The sequence below is a fragment of the Octopus bimaculoides genome, chromosome 2 (genome assembly GCF_001194135.2).
Source record: "Octopus bimaculoides isolate UCB-OBI-ISO-001 chromosome 2, ASM119413v2, whole genome shotgun sequence".
NCBI classification, from domain to species: Eukaryota; Metazoa; Mollusca; class Cephalopoda; order Octopoda; family Octopodidae; genus Octopus; species Octopus bimaculoides.
The window spans coordinates 67,425,959-67,445,923 of record NC_068982.1 but is presented as its reverse complement, the minus strand read 5'-3'; the positions used below and the strand labels follow the sequence as shown (position 1 = coordinate 67,445,923).

The window sequence follows — 19,965 nt, the reverse complement described above, 5'->3', positions numbered from 1 at the left end:
CCTATAGAAAATTCTAACTGGGCCCCACCTTCGAGGTCATGCGCTATTTATCTTGATATGAGATCACCATGTTGCGCACATATGGTTGTGATACATGTGACTGGTGTACCCTTATCAGACAAGTAGTCATGATGGGTATATTGGGCTTCGTATATTTTATCCCAGTGTCATTTTGATGGCATGCACTGCTCTCTCACTCAATAATAATAAGAAGAAGAATAAGAATAATGATGATGATGATGATGATGATGATGAAGACGATGGTGACGACGACGATGATGATCCTTTCTACTATAACCACAAGGTCTGAAATTTTGGAATAGGGTATAAGTCGATCACATCAACCCCAGTGCTTGACTTATTTTATCCACCCCGAAAGGCTGAAAGGTAAGGTCAGCCATGACAGAATTTGAACTCAGAACGTAAGGACTAGGCGTGCTAACGATTCTGTTTGGCACACGACAAGCAGTTTTTGAGGGGAGGGGTTAGTCAATTACAAGGACCCTGTTGCTCAACTGTTACCTACTTTATCGACCTCGAAATGATGAAAAGCAAGGTCGATCTCGACTATATATTTTTTCCGGGAGTGCTAACGATTCTGCTAGCTCGCCATTAAAAAAATTTTTTGGCATTGTCATGGTATTAGCTGTCAGAATTGAAAGTAGAACTGACAAGGAACGTTACTGCTGGTTTGAGTTGATTCCTTGGCTACTGACTAGCCGGAGCTATCTATCTGTCTGTCTATCTCACTATCTCTCTCTCTCTCTATCTATTTATCTATCTATCTATCACTCGTTCACCTCTGTTTGTGTCCGTAGAATTTATCAAATTAGAAAACGCAAATTTAATATAAAAATATATTTTCTGAAATTGCAAATTATTTAAAATATAAAAATATAATTTTCAACAGAGAGAATTTATCAAAATAGAAAACATGAAGTTTGAAGTTTAAAAATAATAGGATCGACCACTCACGACTAGCTAGCGCGGACGCGTGACTGCGCATTGGGGACCACTCTGCTTTAGTAGTACCCTTATACTCTGTGTGTTTTCAAACGCATGGATATAGGTGTCAAATTTGTTCCAATAACTTTCGAGTGATAGATAGATAGAGAGAGAGATAGAGACAGACAGACAGATAGCTCGCTCCGGCCAGTCATGGTATTAGCTGTCAGTCGCCAAAGAATCAACTCAAACCAGCAGTAACGTTCCTTGTCAGATTTTTCTACTTTCACTTCTGACAGCTAATACCATGACAGTGCCATTTTTTTTTCTCAATCTTTACAATTTTAGGGGATGGGGCCAGTCAATTACATCAACTTCAGTACTTTAATAGTACTTTATTTTACTGAGCCAAGAAGGTGAAAAGAAAAGTCAACCTCGGTGAGATCTGAACTCTGGACATAAACAACCGGAAGAGATACCGCTAAACATTTTGTTTGATGCGCTAAAGATTCTGCCGACAATATCGGAGAGAAAACAGTTCGAAATACTCTAAACTAGCAGACAGCTATCCGCCGTAATGCTTGTGTGTCTTTAACTGGAAGAATAATTTGCAACATCCGCCTCCTACGCACTTTTCGAAAATTCTCGACTAATGCACCAGTATATACATTTCAAGTCTGACACAATAAAGGACAGGTATTGCATGTTAACAAATAGAAAGCATAAAGATAGTTAAATCCAGCGAAAGTTACATAAGACTGGTTGTTCTGCTGGAAACACGTGGATGGTACTTGTCTAGCATTGCGGAAGTGACGTAAAAGCAACAGTGTTATCATTAATCGAGCCGGGCTAAAATGGCTTCTTCACTGGCAAAGTCGGCCAAGCTGAATAAACTTAGGGTATGTTATCTTTATTTTCGTTTTTTGACAAAATAAATGTATTTCGTATGACTTTAACTTGATATGTGTGTTCGTGTTTTATGAAAAAAAAACAAATTTTTTATACTCGTATTCTTCTGTCTGTCAGAGAACATCTTCGAATCGCATGTACTACCGTCAATATTCAGCGCCGCCTTCTGTTTGTTTTCCATACAAGATGACCTTTATATTTCTGTATCGGACGACTTGCTTTTTTTTAAAGTTTTAGAGATTTCCTTTATTAATCAGTCTCAATGTGCCAATTAACTTACAACTGTCTACCTCAATGTGGCCTGATACTGCATAAAGGAAAGCCTGGTTAACTTAGGATCGTGTGTGCTTCACCAACGTTTATATGCTTACATGAAATTTTCTTTCATTTTTTTAATTAATTTTAGAAAATTGAGAGTTACTTGAAAATATTCTGCTACTACCTTTTTCTTTCTGTTGATTTTTCTTGTTCTGCTCAAAGAAAATTTAGAAAATGGCACGTTGTTGGTCTCTGAAGGTCAAACTTTCTGTGAGCTTGTTACTTTTGTTTTATTTATTTATTTATTTTTATTGTTAATATTGTCAGGATTCCGATACGATCTCATCTGTTAGAATTCTGATATTCTTTGTTCGAATCCTTTGTGCAATCACCACTTATTATTCCAGGTGTTTTTTTTTATTTAGCAATTATAAACTGTTTGCTCTATTAAGGAGAACCCGATTGAACACATGGGTGGGAATTTTGAAAACTTTCAGTTGGGCAGGGTCTCTTTATTGCTTCTATAAGTCCCTCCCCACACACACTGATGAGGGTCATACAATTTATGTTCAAGTTGAACTTCTGATTGATGCTACTTAATATGTAAACATATGAACAAGAAGAGAGTTCTTGATTAGGGTGTAGTATTAGATCAAAAGAACGTTTTAACGTTACGGAACACGCAAATATAACGCTCGTTTATTTGGTGTCGAACGACCTTATTTAACCGGCTCACGTTAACTTCGTGGGTACTGTACTGTGACTATGGTGAAATATTTGTTTACAGCTCGTTCTACTTGGATATAAAATAGATACCACAGAGGAAAATTCGAGCCCTTCAACGATGCCATAGTTGACACTTGTTGGGAAACAAATGGAGATAATCTTGAGAAAAATAACAAGAGACCTGAAAAGTCACAAATTAAGTTTTTCAGGTGCTTTGATAAATCTTTTTGAGTGATGAAGTGCACCAATAAGAGTGAAAGATATGGCTGATCTCTGTGGAATAATCTCAGCATAGCTGCTAGTCAGATATTCTTTTTCTCCCATAAGAAATAGTAGTCATGGAATTTTTAACAATGACAAGTCAAAGTGTTTTTGAGATCTGGAATTGAGTTGGCACTGACACATTAGGAAATGTAACAGTGTCTTAATACTCCATTATTTTTATGAATCTAGGTAAAATTCTCATTTTATTCAATTAAGCTTTCTCTAGTGTGGAGTAACTTTTGCATGGGGAAATTAGTCCTGAATGTAGAGAGATGCTAACTGGAAAACCATACCTAAAATGTGAGTTCCCTTGGGTAATAGCTGAGAGCTCTCAGCTGGTAGTAAATTAAATGAAGTACACCAAAAAGAACATCTTTCCAACAAAATTACGAAAAACACTGTGATTTTGAAATTAAAAGTAGCCATTTCCCTATTGTGTAAATGATTTTTTTGCATTGACCATTTCCTCTAGGGTTGCAAGGTTTGGTTTTGATTTGTGTGGTTCTTTTCATAAAATATTTTGCATTCAGACATGAGTCAAGTTCTTTTATCACTGTGGTCATCATTGGGGGTTCCAGTTAGAAAAAAAGAAAGTTTAAAGGTTTAAAAACTGATATCAGTACCAGGAAACCTGGCTATTCATCAGCTGCTGCTAAGAGATGCTTGTTTCAAGACATTGACTGTTTTGGTCCCGCTACATCCAAAGAGATGCATTCCATAATGTGAATAGTATTTACAAAGTGTAAATCTGTAGGAGTGAAAATTAAACTTATTGTTTGGAGCATATTTGACTGTGAGAAGAAATTTTACAAACTGAAGTCACTAATCGCTAAATCAATGTTGTGGAAGGCACCGTTTTTATTATGGAGAGATTTAGTTTTTGCATCTATTTGCCTGTTATGCTTTAGGTGTTTCTTCATTTGTTTAATGTACATTTTCCCATGGTAGCATGGGTTATATTGGTGGGATTTTGTTGTAGTATTTTTATGGCCAGAGACTCTTTCTGTCACCAACCATATTTGTTTTTCAATTAAGGGAATTTTTATTCCACTGGAATCTGAAAGCACAGGGCAAGTGGACAATTTGTTGACAGGAAATGTTCACAAACATCACAAGCCAGCTACAAATGGCAATGCCACTGTTTATAATGTAGATTGTAAATATTTGCAAAGATACACATGCACATACATGCAGACGTACACACATACATATATATGTGTGTATCTGTGTGGATATTTACAATGTACATTACAAACAGTGGCATCGCCATTTGTAGCTAGGCTAGTGATGTTTGTTAACATTTCCTCTCAACAAATTGTCCCAATTTCTACTAGAATAAAAATGGCAATTTAAACTATTTCTCTTCAGATTAAAACAACTGAGCAATCTTAATCAATTTTTGAACTTTATTGGGTTCTTATCAGTTCCAGTGAAAATAAATAGTCAATCCGTTTATATGCTCAACAATTCCAGTAGCTACAGAAAACTAGGGCCACTAATTAGTATACGACAAGTATTTAACTTTTTATTTAATATCAGTGGCCTGTCAGTGAGAGTCTCAGGCCACACACTATCAAGATATGATATTATATATGTAACCCTACTTAGTAGCAACACAAAAATGATAAATTTAACTATTTCTTTGTAGATTGAAACTATGATGAACAGCCTTAGTCAATTTTCAAACCTTACTGGGTTTTCACTAGAGGTACATGTATATCATCATCATTATCATCATATGTCCATTTTTCATGCTGGCATGGGTTGGATGGTTTGACAGAAGCTGACCAGCTGAAGGGCTGTTCAGGCTCCATGTCTGTTTTGGCATGGTTTCTGTGGCGGGATACCCTTCCCAATGCCAACCACTTTACAGAATGTATTGGGTGCTTTTATGCAGCACTGGTATGAGTGCTTTTTATGTGGCACCAGCACTTATGAGCCCACAAGATTAGGGATGCTCAGCTGGAAAGGATTGCAAGGGACGAGCCTGCATGCAAAGACAGCCATGCTTTTATTTAGCTTGATATGTGTCTTTTCAAGCACACCAAACTGCCAGGAATCTTGGTCCCTGTCATCTCTTTTGTGAGTCTCAACATTTGTAGATCCTCTCTCACCACTTTGACCCACATCGTCCTGGGTCTACCCCCACTCCACAATATATGTATATGTACCGTATATGATGAGTTTTTTTTTTTAGTTTCCTTCTACCAAATTTTCTCACAAGTTATTGGGTTGGACTGGAGCTATAAGTACTGTTCTGTAGGACTGAACCTGAAGCCATGTGTTTGAGAAGCAGACTTCTTATCCATGCAGATATACTGAGCTTTTTATTAAAAGCAATGAGCATCATCAGAAATGTTGGTTATAAAATATGGTGAAAGATTGAAGATATATTTCCATGTTTTAGACTTTCATGGAATTGATACTACATTTATATATTCTTTATAGTGACACTTAAAAATTATAAGTAATTTTGCATAAATATGATTAGTTATGGATTATTTTGTTGTCTTAGAAGAGTCATTATCCAAAATTAATAACTCACATACTGGTTCAGTTTCACTCCTTTATTATTAGTCAATTGCTTAGATATCTGTCCAACTAACTAATTGATCATTTGTTTAACTTATTGATTAAACAGTCAATCATTTTTGTTTTTGGTCTAATGACTCCCCCAAGACACAACAAAGTTTGTTTCAACACATGAATTCACATAAAGAATCTTGCAAACCAAATACAAAACGAAGTATGAATTATTTATTTGTTATTTTAGAGATGACGTATTCTTTTTGATTGATATATTTATACCTTCCTAATTCTTAAATTCCAGAAATTACACTTGCATACACCACGGCAGCTGGCTTGCAGACATGTGTGCATTACAACTCAACTCAATCAGTCTGATGGCCGGCCAACTGAACATGTTTCTACATCTCTCTCTCCTGAATTTTCTTCTTCTACATCACAGGTATGTTTTACTTTCTTGGTATTCCTCTCTTCTTTCCCCTATTCTTACTCTTTTATTCTCTCTTCCCAGGTATCTTCCTTTTCATCATTTCTTTTGCTCATTCTTCTTGTTAATCTGTATATATGCTTATTACTAAAGTATACTTCTGTAATTAAATCTTCATTCAGTTATCTGATGAAATGTACTGCCTGTCACTCACAAGAATCTGCACATGCTTTGCAAAAAAGCTAAATTTGCACACGATGCAAACTTCTGTGCACATGCATAGAAGGATCATTGCTAGCATATAAAATCAACTGCAGCCTTTCTCTAAAACTCTTGCCTATGCCTGCAAATACATGTGCAGATGCATCAACACCTCTCACTGGAGGTCTTGGACTCTAGACAGATCTTGCTTTAGAAGCAAAGCATAGCTTCGCATATTTTAGTGCGACATTTGGTAACAAATGTTATTTCAGTCTACCAACTAACCATAGATACCCGTCATTCCATTATTGAGAGGTTAGCAATGATAAGGGCATTGAAGATTGTAGAAGAGTTAATTTGCCACGAGGAAAGAAAAATCCAATGTTTCTGATGTGTGTTCTTTGGAGATTGAGAACATAGAGATTTTAACACCATTACCATATAATTGTGTGGTGTTAAATAAAGGCATTCTGTTTTGAAAGAAGCTATCATTCTTGTAACATAAATATTGAAGTATGTGATAGCCATTTCATCTTTGAATGTATAGTAAAATGAATGTCAATATATGTACATATTAAGGTGGCAAACTGGCAGAACTGTTAGTACGCCGGGCAAAATGCTTAGCAGCATTGCATTTGTCTTTATGTTCTGAGTTCAAACTCCACCAGGGTCAACTTTACATTTCATCCTTTCAGGGTCGATAAAATAAGTACCAGTTGAACACTAAGGTTGATGTAATTGACTTAGTCCTTCCCCTGAAATTGCTGGCCTTGTACCAAAATATGAAACCAATATATGTACATATCTGAAATGATGTAATTTCTTTTTTTAATTGTATTTTAATATAGCATAAATGGATTTTTATCTTTTTTAATAGCGGGAAATCTTTCCTATTTACCTTCATTCCTGATCATGAGTAAGAGTGAAATGCATATCTGAAATGATGTAATCTTTTAAAAAATTTCATTTTACATTAATTTTCCCATGCTACTAGATGAATGGTATTATTTTTGTTGTAATAGCTCAAAGTCTTTCCTACTTACCATTATTCACTGAAGTAGGGCTGAAGTGCATTTTGTCAGCCTTGCAAACAGCAGTTTGTGCCTCATTCATGCACAACAACAACAAAATCTACAATAATAATGTTCTAGTAAAGTTTCAACTATGACAGTGTAGTTTTTTGAGCAAAATATAAGAACAGAACCTTAAAATACTGCTTTGGCATCTTTCTTCTCAAAAATTCCAGATTCATTCTCATCACAACACATCCTAACACTCCACCTTTAAGTATGAAATATAGCTCATCTTTCCACTTAACCTACACAGCTTTCTGATAAACATGTTAGACAACAATGTGAGGTAACTAGCCCAATTATAATTATTAACATCGGTAAAGCTTTGTAAATATTCTTCCTAGTTACCTACCCATCTATAAAACAGAAAGCACATTCTTAGACAAGCAGAGAGCTGCTACATAGTCTCTTAGCCTTGCAGAAATAATAGTCAATTTTCCCTTAAGTCATAATCTCTCATCTTTAAAAATGATATCGAAGATTACATTGTATTGACTGTCCTCATTTAACGACCGAGTTACGTTCCAACAGCCCCGTCGTTAAACGAATATTCATAGGGTACGTATTTTTCTTTTATAGGTATAGTGTACTGTACATACATATAAAAACAGAATACTGTACTGTATAAAGTATATGCAGTACAGGGCCAAGAATCACTAACATAAATTGTTGAAAAATGAATAAATAACAGTAAGATTATCACAAGGAAAACCTTAAAAGTTAGGATATGGATGCTGTGTTATTGTAGCTCAGACATCGTAAGTATGTTTGTGATTCCAGGCCCACTACATAAAACGCCTAATAAACTTTTCTCAGGATTAATAGAAAAGGTGAAAAGGTTTAAAGGAAACTCAAACATAATAACTTTGTTTTACTTTGGATAAAGATTACAAAAGCAACTCATTCTTGACATCAAAATGCATGAAAAATCTCGTCAGTGTTGTTTGCTCTGTTATCTTCTTTTTTTCATCATAAATTTCTCGATAACATCGGAAAAGTTCAGTTGTCTGCCTTTCCACCTTGGAAAATCGCCTCAAATTCTATTTTGTAAAATATGTAATGACGGTTCGTAAAGTTCGTCGTAGCTCCAAGTGGTCATTAAATAGGTAGGTCGTTAAATGAGGACAGTCTGTATAATGTTATGTTAGATACATTATGCCTGAGAAATATAGTTGGGTAAGGTATTACCGGTATATTTTTAACCATAGATCTGCTCAATCAGGATCAACCTTGGGCTAAACGATAACAATAGGAAATAGGTCAAGCATTTCTCTAACCCTTTTGTTGAAATACAATACCTTTGTTTCAATTAATTTTGAAAATAATGAAGAATTTAATAAAATAAGTTATTAATTAACCTGGTGTTTGGATTTAAACATGAAATTTCTTTAGAAAGTTTTAATTTAAATAACTTTAAACAGTGTTTATTTCATAGTCTGGATATCAAAAGTTGGTATCAAAAGAGCGATGTGATAACTCTACATATATTCAATTTTGTTGTTCTGTTGTATTTATGATCTGTGTAACATGCTTCCTTGCATTTTCCCCCACTGTTTTATCATTTCAGATCTCCCACTATCATATATCTCATACGCACAGATATCACAGTCTAGAAAGCAAAACGCTGTCTCCTTTCTTGTCTAATGCCTACGGAAGTAAAACTTATCTTTTGAATAATGTTAGTTCCTTTCCTGTGCATTCTCAACTTCGGTTCATGTCTCAAAGAAAGAACTTTTTCACAGACTTTATTAATAACATCAAACAAGAAATGACTCAGAACAAAGAGATGAAGGTTGGTTACCTAGACGTTTTGTTTTTAATTAAAAATAAAGTTATTTATATTAAAAGTTATAATGATATTTTATCATTCAATCTATTAAAAAAGATGCCCATTTAGTTAAAATATATTAGATGCAAATTATTATTTTTATTACAAACTTATTAAAAAGTATATTGAAGAAATATGACCAGATATAAACTATGCATGTCCCACTTCAGTTTTAAAAATCTTTCAAGGAGATAGACACACTAGTTTTGTTCTGTATTTAACCATACCTTTTTTCATGGTGGATTAAAGCAGCAAACTGGCAGAATTGTTCGAGTGTTAGAAAAAATTCTTAGCAACATTTCTTTGAACTCGTTATGTTTTGGGTTCTGTTGAGGATGACCCTGCTTTTCATCTTCTCAGGGGTTGATAAAGTAAACACCAGTTAAACACTAGGGTTGACTTACTCCATCCCCTTAAAATTGCTAGCCTTGTGTCAAAATTTGAAGCCATTATTATAGTGGATTGTGTGCATTGTTAGAGCATCCAACAAAATGGCTTGTTATATTTCTTCTAACTCTTTTATGTTCTGAGATTGACTTTGCCTTTCATCCCTCTGGAATCAATGAAATAAAGTACCAGTAAGGTACTGGGGTGGATGTAATTGAGTAAACCCTTCCCAGCAAATTTTAGGTCTTTACTTCCATTAGAAACAGTTATTAAATCAGGGAAATAATGGTGTGGCAGAAATATTAGAATTAGGAGAAATATCTTGCAGTATTGCTCTGAGTTCAAGTACTGCCAAGGTGGTTTTCACCTTCATGGGTTTGTGAAATAAGTAACAGTACTAGGGTCAGTCCAGTTAACTCTAACAGTCTGCCTCAAACTTACAGGCTCATGAAGCTGGAGCTTATCTGTTTTTTCAAGGTGTGTAAACAACTTAGAGTACAAAACTACTCCCTCAGCAGGACAGTGGCCCCACTCTAGATTAATATCCAGCAACACTCCCTTTCAGCTGAGTGGACTAGAACAATGTGAAATGAAAGGCCTTGCCTAAAGACACAAGATGCAACTTGGTCCATGTATTGAACTCACAATCTAATGACTGTAAGCCCAATATTCTAATGACTAGGGTATGTTCCTTTACAATCAACTGTAGCCCTCCCCTAAAATGTGCCAATGAAATCTTGGTTTAGTCTGAAGAACAGGAACAGTGCCCATATCAGTTGTCCACTCTTTCAAACAAATAAACTGATATTGTATGTGTTCAGCTTGAACTTCTCCTTGTTGAGATATCTGTAGAGGAAATGTAAGCAGAGAGGGAATTCCATAGTGCTACAGTTCTGTGAAATGTTTAGTTTGAGAACTGTGGAGAAAAAAATGAGCAATGAGGTTGAATGTATCTGTTGGATATAAGAGGTTAAAACATGGAAACCTAGTTGAAAGTATCAAAAAATTTTATAGCTTTGGTAGAAAAAAAGATAGCAGATAGAGTGATACAAAATGTTGGTGGGTTAGGAGTTGTAATCTTGTGGTGAGTAACAATTTACCTATCTGCTCTGCTGGATGCGGAGTCAAGAATGTTTGTGTGTAGCATTAGCACTTTCTCAAATATGTGACTAATGCATTAGTGAAGGTCACTTGTGTATCAAATCAAGAACTTTTCAAGGCTGAAATATTTTCTGGTTCTTAAGTAGAAGCTTAACTGTTGTAATGCAGTGTAATTTCCTTAGAATGTTGGCTTGTTACATATTGACTGAGAAGATTGTGTCACTAGAGACAAAGACTTTTTCAAATTTATTCAATGATGTATCCCCTTAGTTCTAAATATTAGGAATGTCTTGACAATGTTTTATTGCATCAACAATGTCAGATTTCAGACTTCAGTAATTATAAACAATATTTGATATTTTGTTTCCAATGAAGTATAAAACAGAAAACTGACTAATTCCTCACTACTTTTTGTTCAAATTAAATGGAATGAACTTTGCATTTTTAAAATTCATTCTTCTAATCTTTAATGCCAATAATATGCTATGGAAGTAAATTAACCATTTCTGCAGAAAATCTGCTCTTGTATCTAAGCAGAAGAAAGTGTTGTATTTATCATTAGAATAATTCAGTGAAGCAAATTGTCTTACAGTATAATTCCAGAAAGTCAACTTTAACCCATAAACTGCTGGGATTTTGCTGTATGTAATACGAAGTGCTGAGCCTATTTTGGGTAAAGGTCAACATCGATCTATCACTCAAAAAAAAATACTCAGTGTTTCTTAACACTTTCTGTGATTGACTACACTGTTTCTGGGGTGAAAGGGTAGCGTGTGCATACATTATATGTCATCAAAATTAGGTCAGATCATGCCCTACTTCCATGGCCACGAACGTGGCCTGTCGCACTGTCGTGTTGGCCACTGAGGTGGCCTATCGCACTGTCGCGTTGGCCACTGAGGTGGCCTATCGCACTGTCGCGTTGGCCACTGAGGTGGCCTATCGCAGTTTATGGGTTAACCTTCCATTGTGCCAAGATTGATGACATCAGCACTTGTCAGGTACTGAGAGGGAATAACATCTCCCTCTTGAAAAAAATTGTGCCCATTTGAGAAATCTTTATTATAGTTTGTATTATTGTGTTTTCTTTTTACAGATTCTTAAATATTTTAATTTAAAATTTTGATTAGGAAAGCTTGAAAAAATTCCGAGAAGAGAGAAATAAATTAGAACAGTCAGATGCTATTCAAAAAGCCAGACAGAAGTTTGTAAGTATATTTCTTTCTTTAATCAGTTCTCAGTTTTATACTGCATTATTGTAAACACTAGATTCTTGTTTTTGTAACCTTGGGATTTATCATCATCATCATCATCATCCATTGTTCCATGCTGCCATGGGTTGGAGGGTTCGACAGGATCCAGTAGGCCCAAGGACTATATTTTGCTCCAATGTCTGCTTTGACATAGTTTCTACAGCTGGATGCCCTTCATAACTCCAACCTCCTTACGGTGTACTGGGTGCTTTTTCTGTGCCACCAGCACTGTTGAGCCACACAACTTGCAAGACTATGAACCCCAAGAGAGGTGGGGGAAAAGTTTGGGGTTGAGGGGTTAATGTATGAGAATAGGTGGTAGAATTTGTCCTTGTAGAAGAGCTGCATGGCTACTCACAATAGATAAGATAACCAGACAACAGTAAAAACAATGTAACGAACTAACAAATCTCTTTATGAACCAACAATATTCCTTATGAATTAACCAATCAATACCTTCCGACTTCACTGCAGACTAACACTCACTCCAAACTCTGAACTCACTCAGATTGTTACTATTCATACTTTACTCAGACCAATCTATCTCTTGCAAGAAGACATCGTAACTCTCATCACAATAAGAAGAGGAGAGAATGATCAGTAGGAACTGCAAGGAGATGAATTGTGTAGATGAGGTGTCCAGGTGGCTCCTCAAGGTTCAAGGTGAATAGAAGTGAGTGGGAGGGTGGATACCTTAGGGTTGGAGAATTATTAACGCAGTATTTGTCTACATTTGCTGCAGTTAAATTTCTAAAGATACCCATGATCATTTTACAGAGGCTAATAACACTAACACGATTTTTGTCTTGGGTAGCAACTGTTATTTCCTATTTGCTTACTCCTAGAAAGTATGAAAAATGGCTGATATTTCCTTCAAACATTGTTTTTGTTACATTTATTCAAACCCCAAAGACTCACTCTCGATACATGGTTTTGATGCTCCCCCACTACTCCTGCCCATGAACAAAGATGTATATATTGTCAGCCACTGGAGAGACATGCTCAAGTGGTTAAGGTCAAGCAACTGACAAGCACATCTGTGGTATTAAGCAGAATATTTGCTATAATGATATTTCTGCTTCAGCAATACAGCAGTAAATCTGTCTGAAACGTAATGGAAAATAGGTCAGTTTCAAAATATTGATGTCGAGGTCACAAAAGCAAAGTTTGAAGGGAATAGTAGTCATTTCCTTTGATTTCTAGGTAGAAGCAAATAAGAAATAATACTTACTGATGAAAGACAACAGAAAAAGAAAAAATTTGTTAAACAGTGTAATGAATAATCATATATTTTAATTTGCTTTTTGCAGTATGTTACATTTTGTGTGTAGATGCAATATGGCTGAATGATTAGAGAGTTTGCTTTGCAACCAAGAAGTTCCAGGTTTGATCCCATTGTGTGACATCTGTGCAAATGTTACTTTAGTATTGCGTTGACCCCACCTTGTGGGTGAAACTGGATTATGGCAAACTGCACAGAAGTCCACCAGGTGGATTGTCGTTGTAATTGAAGGGAACAGTCTTGTCACACACAGTGTCACTTTGATTGTGCTTGGAAATTGTATTCAGATCACATGTATATGTGGAATTCTCAGCCACTTACTTTTTAATTCAGGAGCAGATAAATCACTTGACTGAACACCTGAATCTTCATTGTTGAATGATGGAGAACCACCATTATCCACTACCATATTCAGTGTGTGTATGTTTATTTCATTCAAATGGTTTTTCCTGTTTTTTTTTTCTATTGGTTATTAAATCATTATAATTTGGAATCCTAAAGTTGTGTTGCTCTTATGAATAAATAATTTATCCTATAGACTGCTAGCAATGCTGTAGCATGGAGGAAATTAAAGAAACTTTTGGATTGTCACCCAGGGATTTATGACAACTTGTGACCATATTAAAATTTGTTTACTACTTATTCATTAATATCAGTCATATCAGATCTTGCAGAATCAGTGGCTGTTAACATAAACAGTCTTCAATTACAGATCTCTGTCGGCTTTTATTACAATTCCCTCTTGTTGATTGTCAGATTGTAATTATGATGATGATCACATCTATGTCCTATTGGGATATTGAAGTATTAACAAAAATTTAGTCTATATAATAGTTTACTATTGCTTTAAATTTAGCATTGCTTGTTAATTATAGCTTTTATAATTATAATTAAGTATATTTTATAGATATATTATGATCATAGTTAACCCTTTAGCCATATCTGGATCAAATATTCTACCTGTTTTATTTTAAAACTGACCAGATCCAAACTTTCATGCCTACCTTACAATGTTATTCTAAAAATATACAAACACTTAGTTGAAATTTTGAAGCTAGAAGATCATGTGTAATTAATTCAAAGCAATGTGAATAAATAAGTATTACATTTGACAAAGAAATCTGAATGCTAAAGGGTTAAGTATATTTTGTGTGTGTATATATATATATATATATATGTGTTTGTATGTATGCATGTATTTATATATGCTTCACTGGATGTGCAATGTCAGTATGCATGTATGGCAGAGTGTAAGCATCTTGAGAGAAAAGTTGGGCATAAGAGGCATCAGATGTGGTGTGCAAGAGAGAGACAACTGCACTGGTATGGTCATGTAATGCATATGGACAAAGACGGTTGTGTAAAGAAGTGCCAATCTCTGTGAAGGGAACCTGTGGTAGAGGTAGACAAGGAAGACATGGGACGAGGTGGTGAAGTATGATCTTCAAACTTTGGGCCTCACGGAGGCAAAGTGGCTGAGTTCCTTTCGAGCATTGGGCCTGTTGGAGGCAAAATGGCCAAATTCCTTTCAAGAGTTGGGCTTCACAGAGGCAATGACTAAGACCTGTGGTATTATGTCATGGTTGAGAAGACCCATCAAGTCAAGCAAAATCACAGTTGTGGCAGATATTGGTGTCATGCAAATGGCACCCATGCTGGTTGCACGTAAAAGCACCCATTACACCCTCAGAGTGGTTGGCGTTAGGAAGGGCATCCAGCTGTAGAAAACCATGCCAAATCAGACTGGAACCTGGTGCAGCCTTCCAACATGCCAGCCCAGTCAAACCGTCCAATGCATGCCAGCATTGACAGCAGACAAATGATGATGATGACATGTAATATATGTATATAATAAAATATATTTTTATAATTATAATGAAGTATCTATAGTTTTCTTTCAGCTATAGTTGGTATGCAGGTACTCATGGTACTTATTCATCACTAGATGAATTAAGCTAATAAGAATTAAATGTTTTAGCTGTGGATAGAGAACAGCACTTATTGCAGGTTTCAAACCATTTACTCTGCATTTGCTAGATACATAAACTCAGCTAAATAGTGACTCATTAATATTGAACACCTTTTTTAATAATTGGTAATTTTATTTCAGGAGAATATTGAAGCTGAAACTCTAAAAAGTTCAGCTGCTCTCAAGAAAAGACTGGAAGATGTCAAAGACAAACTATCTGAGGTAAAGTCATTTTTGTTTATTTAAAAAAATATTTTTGTGGATGGTTTTTATATTTCTTGCCAGTAAGAATAAAGTATCTAAAATGGGTAGAGAAATTTAAAGAACTGTTTTGCTTTGGTACAATAAGATCCATGGGTAGCTTTTGACTTTCTCTATCCAAAGGTATTTTTAATCCGTTATTTTCATGCTGTCATCTATAGCTTTATGTATAAATGGCATCTGCATTCAGGGAAGGGAGCTTATGCACTGTAAGTATAGAGAGTATTCTGTGATCTAAGAGTGTACTTTTTACTCAGGGAATGTAATCAATGAGGGAAGCAGTAGCAGATCAAAATGGGTGATGAGAAGGACAAGAGTAGGATTGGAGTGAGCAGGTGGGGGAGGGGAGAAATGGATGAAGTACTGAAAGGATGAGGTGAAGTATATTGGGTGCAGCTGGTTTGATGCAGTCTTTCACACATAGGAGCCAGAGAAGGAAGAGTTGGCAGAGTGATGAGAATGGGATGATGCAGTCTCTCATGTTTAAATATGGGTTTCTTTTTGTCTAGCGTTGAGCCTTATATTTTAATCAAAGGGTGGAGTGGAACGTTATAATATCTTTACCTTTCTCTTAGCATTATGAATAAAGAAATGGTTTCAACCAGGAATTCTACTTGAAGTATGGTCTAGGTTTGTTGGATTCTTGAACTCTCTAAGAACTTATTATTGACTTGTTGGTTTCTGCATCTTTACTTTTGCAATATACATTCTCTTTCAAATATATGTTCTGTCTTTTCTGCTCTGTCTTTAGACTATAGAGGAAGTTCAGAAAACTGAGTTTGCTAAAAAAGGAAAAGAGTTTACAGAAGAAATTGGTAAATCTGCCGAGAAAGCGGCTGAAACTTTTTCTAAAGGCCGAGAAAGTATTGGTCAAACTTCGACCTTCAAGAATATTTCAGAAGTATGTTTCTTTTTCTTTATCCTCTCTCTGTTAAATTTTCTTTGTCTGATGTGTATGTTGCTATATAGCTAAAAATTATTTTTTAGTGTTACATTTAAAAGCCAAAGGGCTTCCATTAGGATGGTAGTAACCATATATTTAAACATGTGCGGGTCTGGGGCATATATTCCAGGTGTGCTAGGTGTGCTCTGCACACCCATTGAAAATGGCAAATTCATTATAAATATAAACCTTACTCATTAATTTAATCACAGATCATAACTAGCTTGCTTACCAACCACATGGTTCCGGGTTCAGTCCCACTGCGTGGCACCTTGGGCAAGTGTCTTCTATTATAGCCTCAGGCCGACTAAAGCCTTGTGAGTGGATTTGGTAGACGGAAACTGAAAGAAGCCTGTCGTATATATGTATATATATATATATATTTGTGTGTCTGTGTTCCCCCCCTCCCCAACCCCAACGTCGCTTGACAACCGATGCTGGTGTGTTTACGTCCCCGTAACTTAGCAGTTCGGCAAAAGAGACTGATAGAATAGGCTTACAAGGAATAAGTCCTGGGGTCGATTTGCTCGACTAAAGGTGGTGCTCCAGCATGGCCGCAGTCAAATGACTGAAACAAGTAAAAGAGAGTAAGAGTAACTGAAAACTTTTGTTATACCCCTGCTTAAAATTTGGTGGCAGGTGTCCTGAAATACTACTGCACATCTCACAGCGCATTGTATCATAATATAGTGCCAGGCATATAAGAATGGGAGAATGGCAAAAAATTAATGACAAAAGGTGTGCAACAGCTTTGACAGCGCAGTCACATATTTATTTTAAATTACATCTCAAAGAAGAAGAATAGAACTTACATATAAGTAATTTAAGCAAGTAAAATTATATGGTTCTTATTTTTCAGTGTGTGTGCATAAGAAAATTATGCTTTATTTTAGAATGCTTACAATTTATAGGGTATTATTAATCCAGTTTACTTTAGTGCCATATATCTGTATCCCAATTGAATTAAGTTTACATTATTTACATTTTGGATCCTGCATTTTGAATAGAAATAAAGTAGCTTGCTTACCAACAACATGGTCCCGGGTTCAGTCCCACTGCGTGGCATCTTGGGCAAGTGCCTTCTACTATAGCCTCGGGCCGACCAATGCCTTGTGAGTGGATTTGGTAGACGGAAACTGAAAGAAGCCCGTCGTATATGTGTATATATATGTGTATGTGTGTGTGTGTGTTTGTATGTCTGTGTTTGTCCCCCCAACATCGCTTGACAACCGATGCTGGTGTGTTTATGTCCCCGTAACTTAGTGGTTCGGCAAAAGAGACCGATAGAATAAGTACTAGGCTTCCAAAGAATAAGTCCTGGGGTCGATTTCTTCGACTAAAGGCGGTGCTCCAGCATGGCCGCAGTCAAAAGACTGAAACAAGTAAAAGTGTAAAAGTGTAGTTTGTATGCCTAATATGAGTAATGTTAGTAGTCATAGTATGGTCAGTATGACAGCACACCCAATGACAACGACGGCCATATGCCACTGGTGCAGGTCTGGGTAAACTTTTTGAAGGAGATTAATAGTTACCCATACATATAAGTTTCCCTTCTCCATTAACATTGATGTTTATTCAAGAGGGAAGACTACTGACTTGGGCCGACACAGCTTAGTACCAGTGTCATCACAGACATTCTCAGAATACAAAGAGACAAAATAGATCCACGAGGTATTTTGTTCAACCTCACGGTTCTACCAATCCACATTTCTCTTGATTAAATCTGGAAAGGATGAAAGGTAAAGTTCACCTCATTGGGATTTAAACTCAAACTGCATGAGTTGAAACAAAAAGTGCAAAATATTTTATCCCAAATTCTAATGATTGCCATTTCATTCCCTAGTCGTGAGGGTGATGCAAAGCCCGGTGGTTACGGTGTTGCACTCACAGTCATGAGATCATAGTTTCAATTCATAGGCTGGGTGGTTCATTGTGTTCTTGAGCAAAACACTTCATCCTGTGTTCCTCTGTGATCACTTTGACACCTGACACACCGTGCACCTGTCCAGGTAATGTTGATTTGATTGAGGGAGTAAACTAATGTACTGCACATACATTTGATTCCTATAAATAAATCATTTGTGCAGGTCATTCGGCACAAGCTGAGCACTCATATATCGTCTTCATCAGGGGGAGTCCTTCATTACCATATCATGAGTCAAGATGACATATTTATTCTTGAAGCTTAGATAAAGCTTGAAAAAGTGTGTAGAGATACATAGTTTTTGTATTATTGTTATTGCTACCTGCATTCGAAAGCAAATAGTGGTCTATTACCTTTACATATTTAAACGTTGGACTATTGTGATATTTCTTTGCACAGTTAAGACTACCTTTTCATTTTCAGTCATTCCTTTCATACATATATCTCAAACTTCTGTTTATATGAATGTTTATTTCTCACAGACATATTTGATGTATTATCCTTCATTACTAATATATGTAGTCTTCAAATAATCACTAAAATCTCATGGTTTTTTACCTTAGGGAGTTAAGGCTGTCAAGAAAGAAATTGAGGAGACAACATTATCTCGAGCAAGGACATATCGAGCACCAGGTATTATTTCCTAATTTCACTAAACAAATGAAACTCTCTAAAGATAAAGATAGACTCATTCAAACCTATATAAAACAAAATTTTCGTTGTTTCTCATGAAATTTAAATACTTTTTTTTCTTTCTGGTTTCAAGTGACATTGAGGAAACGTTCAGAAAAGTCTTCAAAGAAAGACCCAAATGAAAAAGTAGTGGAAGCCAATGAGTAAGTCTCTTTCTTTTTTTTCCTTACATTTAATAATAATAAAATGATTTCTTTTTATTTGCTACCAGGGCAAAGGGTGAGAGAGAGACAATACAAAGAAAGACATAAAGTGAGTGGAGTGTGCATATTGTGGTACTCCATCGGTTACGACGATGAGGGTTCCAGTTGATCCAATCAATGGAACAGCCTGCTTGTGAAATTAACGTGTAAGTGGCTGAGCATTCCACAGACATGTGTACCTTTAATGTAGTTCTTGGAGAGATTCAGCATGACACAGTGTGTGACAAAGCTGGCCCTTCGAAATACAGGTACAACAGAAACAGGAAGAAAGAATGAGAAAAAGTTGTGGTGAAAGAGTACAGCAGGGTTTACCACTACCCGCTGCTGGAGCCTCGTGGAGCTTTAGTTGTTTTTGCTCAATAAACACTCATAATACCTGGTCTGGGAATCGAAACAGCGAGTCTGCTGCCCTAACCACTGGGCCATTGCGCCTCCACGGAGTGTATATATAATAATGAAATGAAATGAGGAAAATATACACAGTATACAAATAAAGAAGGAAAAGCCTGCCGTATGTCGACCCAATAGAGGGACCAGCTATCCGAGTTGATAGTACCAGGGTAGATAAAGCAATTAAGAGTATGAAGACCGGGAAAGCCCCCGGCCCATCAGGAATCACTGCAGAGATGCTCAAAATATCTGGCAGTGTTGGCTATAGCCTAGTCACCCGTATTACGAACCAAGTGATACACGAAGGAGTCATACCCAATGACTGGTGTAGCAGCATCATAGTCAACTGCTACAAAAGTAAAGGTGACGCTTTAGATACAAATAATTACAGAGGCATCAAGC

The 19,965-nt window shown here is 36.1% G+C and overlaps 1 protein-coding gene across 1 annotated transcript in view; it reads left to right on the top strand.

Moving 5' to 3' along the window:
- The first annotated feature begins 1,010 nt into the window (after positions 1 to 1,010).
- Positions 1,011 to 19,965, top strand: part of LOC106884504 (mitochondrial import inner membrane translocase subunit TIM44) — a 32,291-nt gene continuing 13,336 nt past the window's right edge. Inside the window, exons 1-8 of the mRNA XM_014935925.2 lie at positions 1,011 to 1,844; positions 5,933 to 6,070; positions 8,897 to 9,121; positions 11,776 to 11,853; positions 15,291 to 15,371; positions 16,162 to 16,311; positions 18,841 to 18,910; positions 19,044 to 19,113. Of these exons, the coding sequence (XP_014791411.1) occupies positions 1,800 to 1,844; positions 5,933 to 6,070; positions 8,897 to 9,121; positions 11,776 to 11,853; positions 15,291 to 15,371; positions 16,162 to 16,311; positions 18,841 to 18,910; positions 19,044 to 19,113 (857 nt within the window). The 5' untranslated portion in view covers positions 1,011 to 1,799. The remainder of the gene's footprint in view (positions 1,845 to 5,932; positions 6,071 to 8,896; positions 9,122 to 11,775; positions 11,854 to 15,290; positions 15,372 to 16,161; positions 16,312 to 18,840; positions 18,911 to 19,043; positions 19,114 to 19,965) is intronic.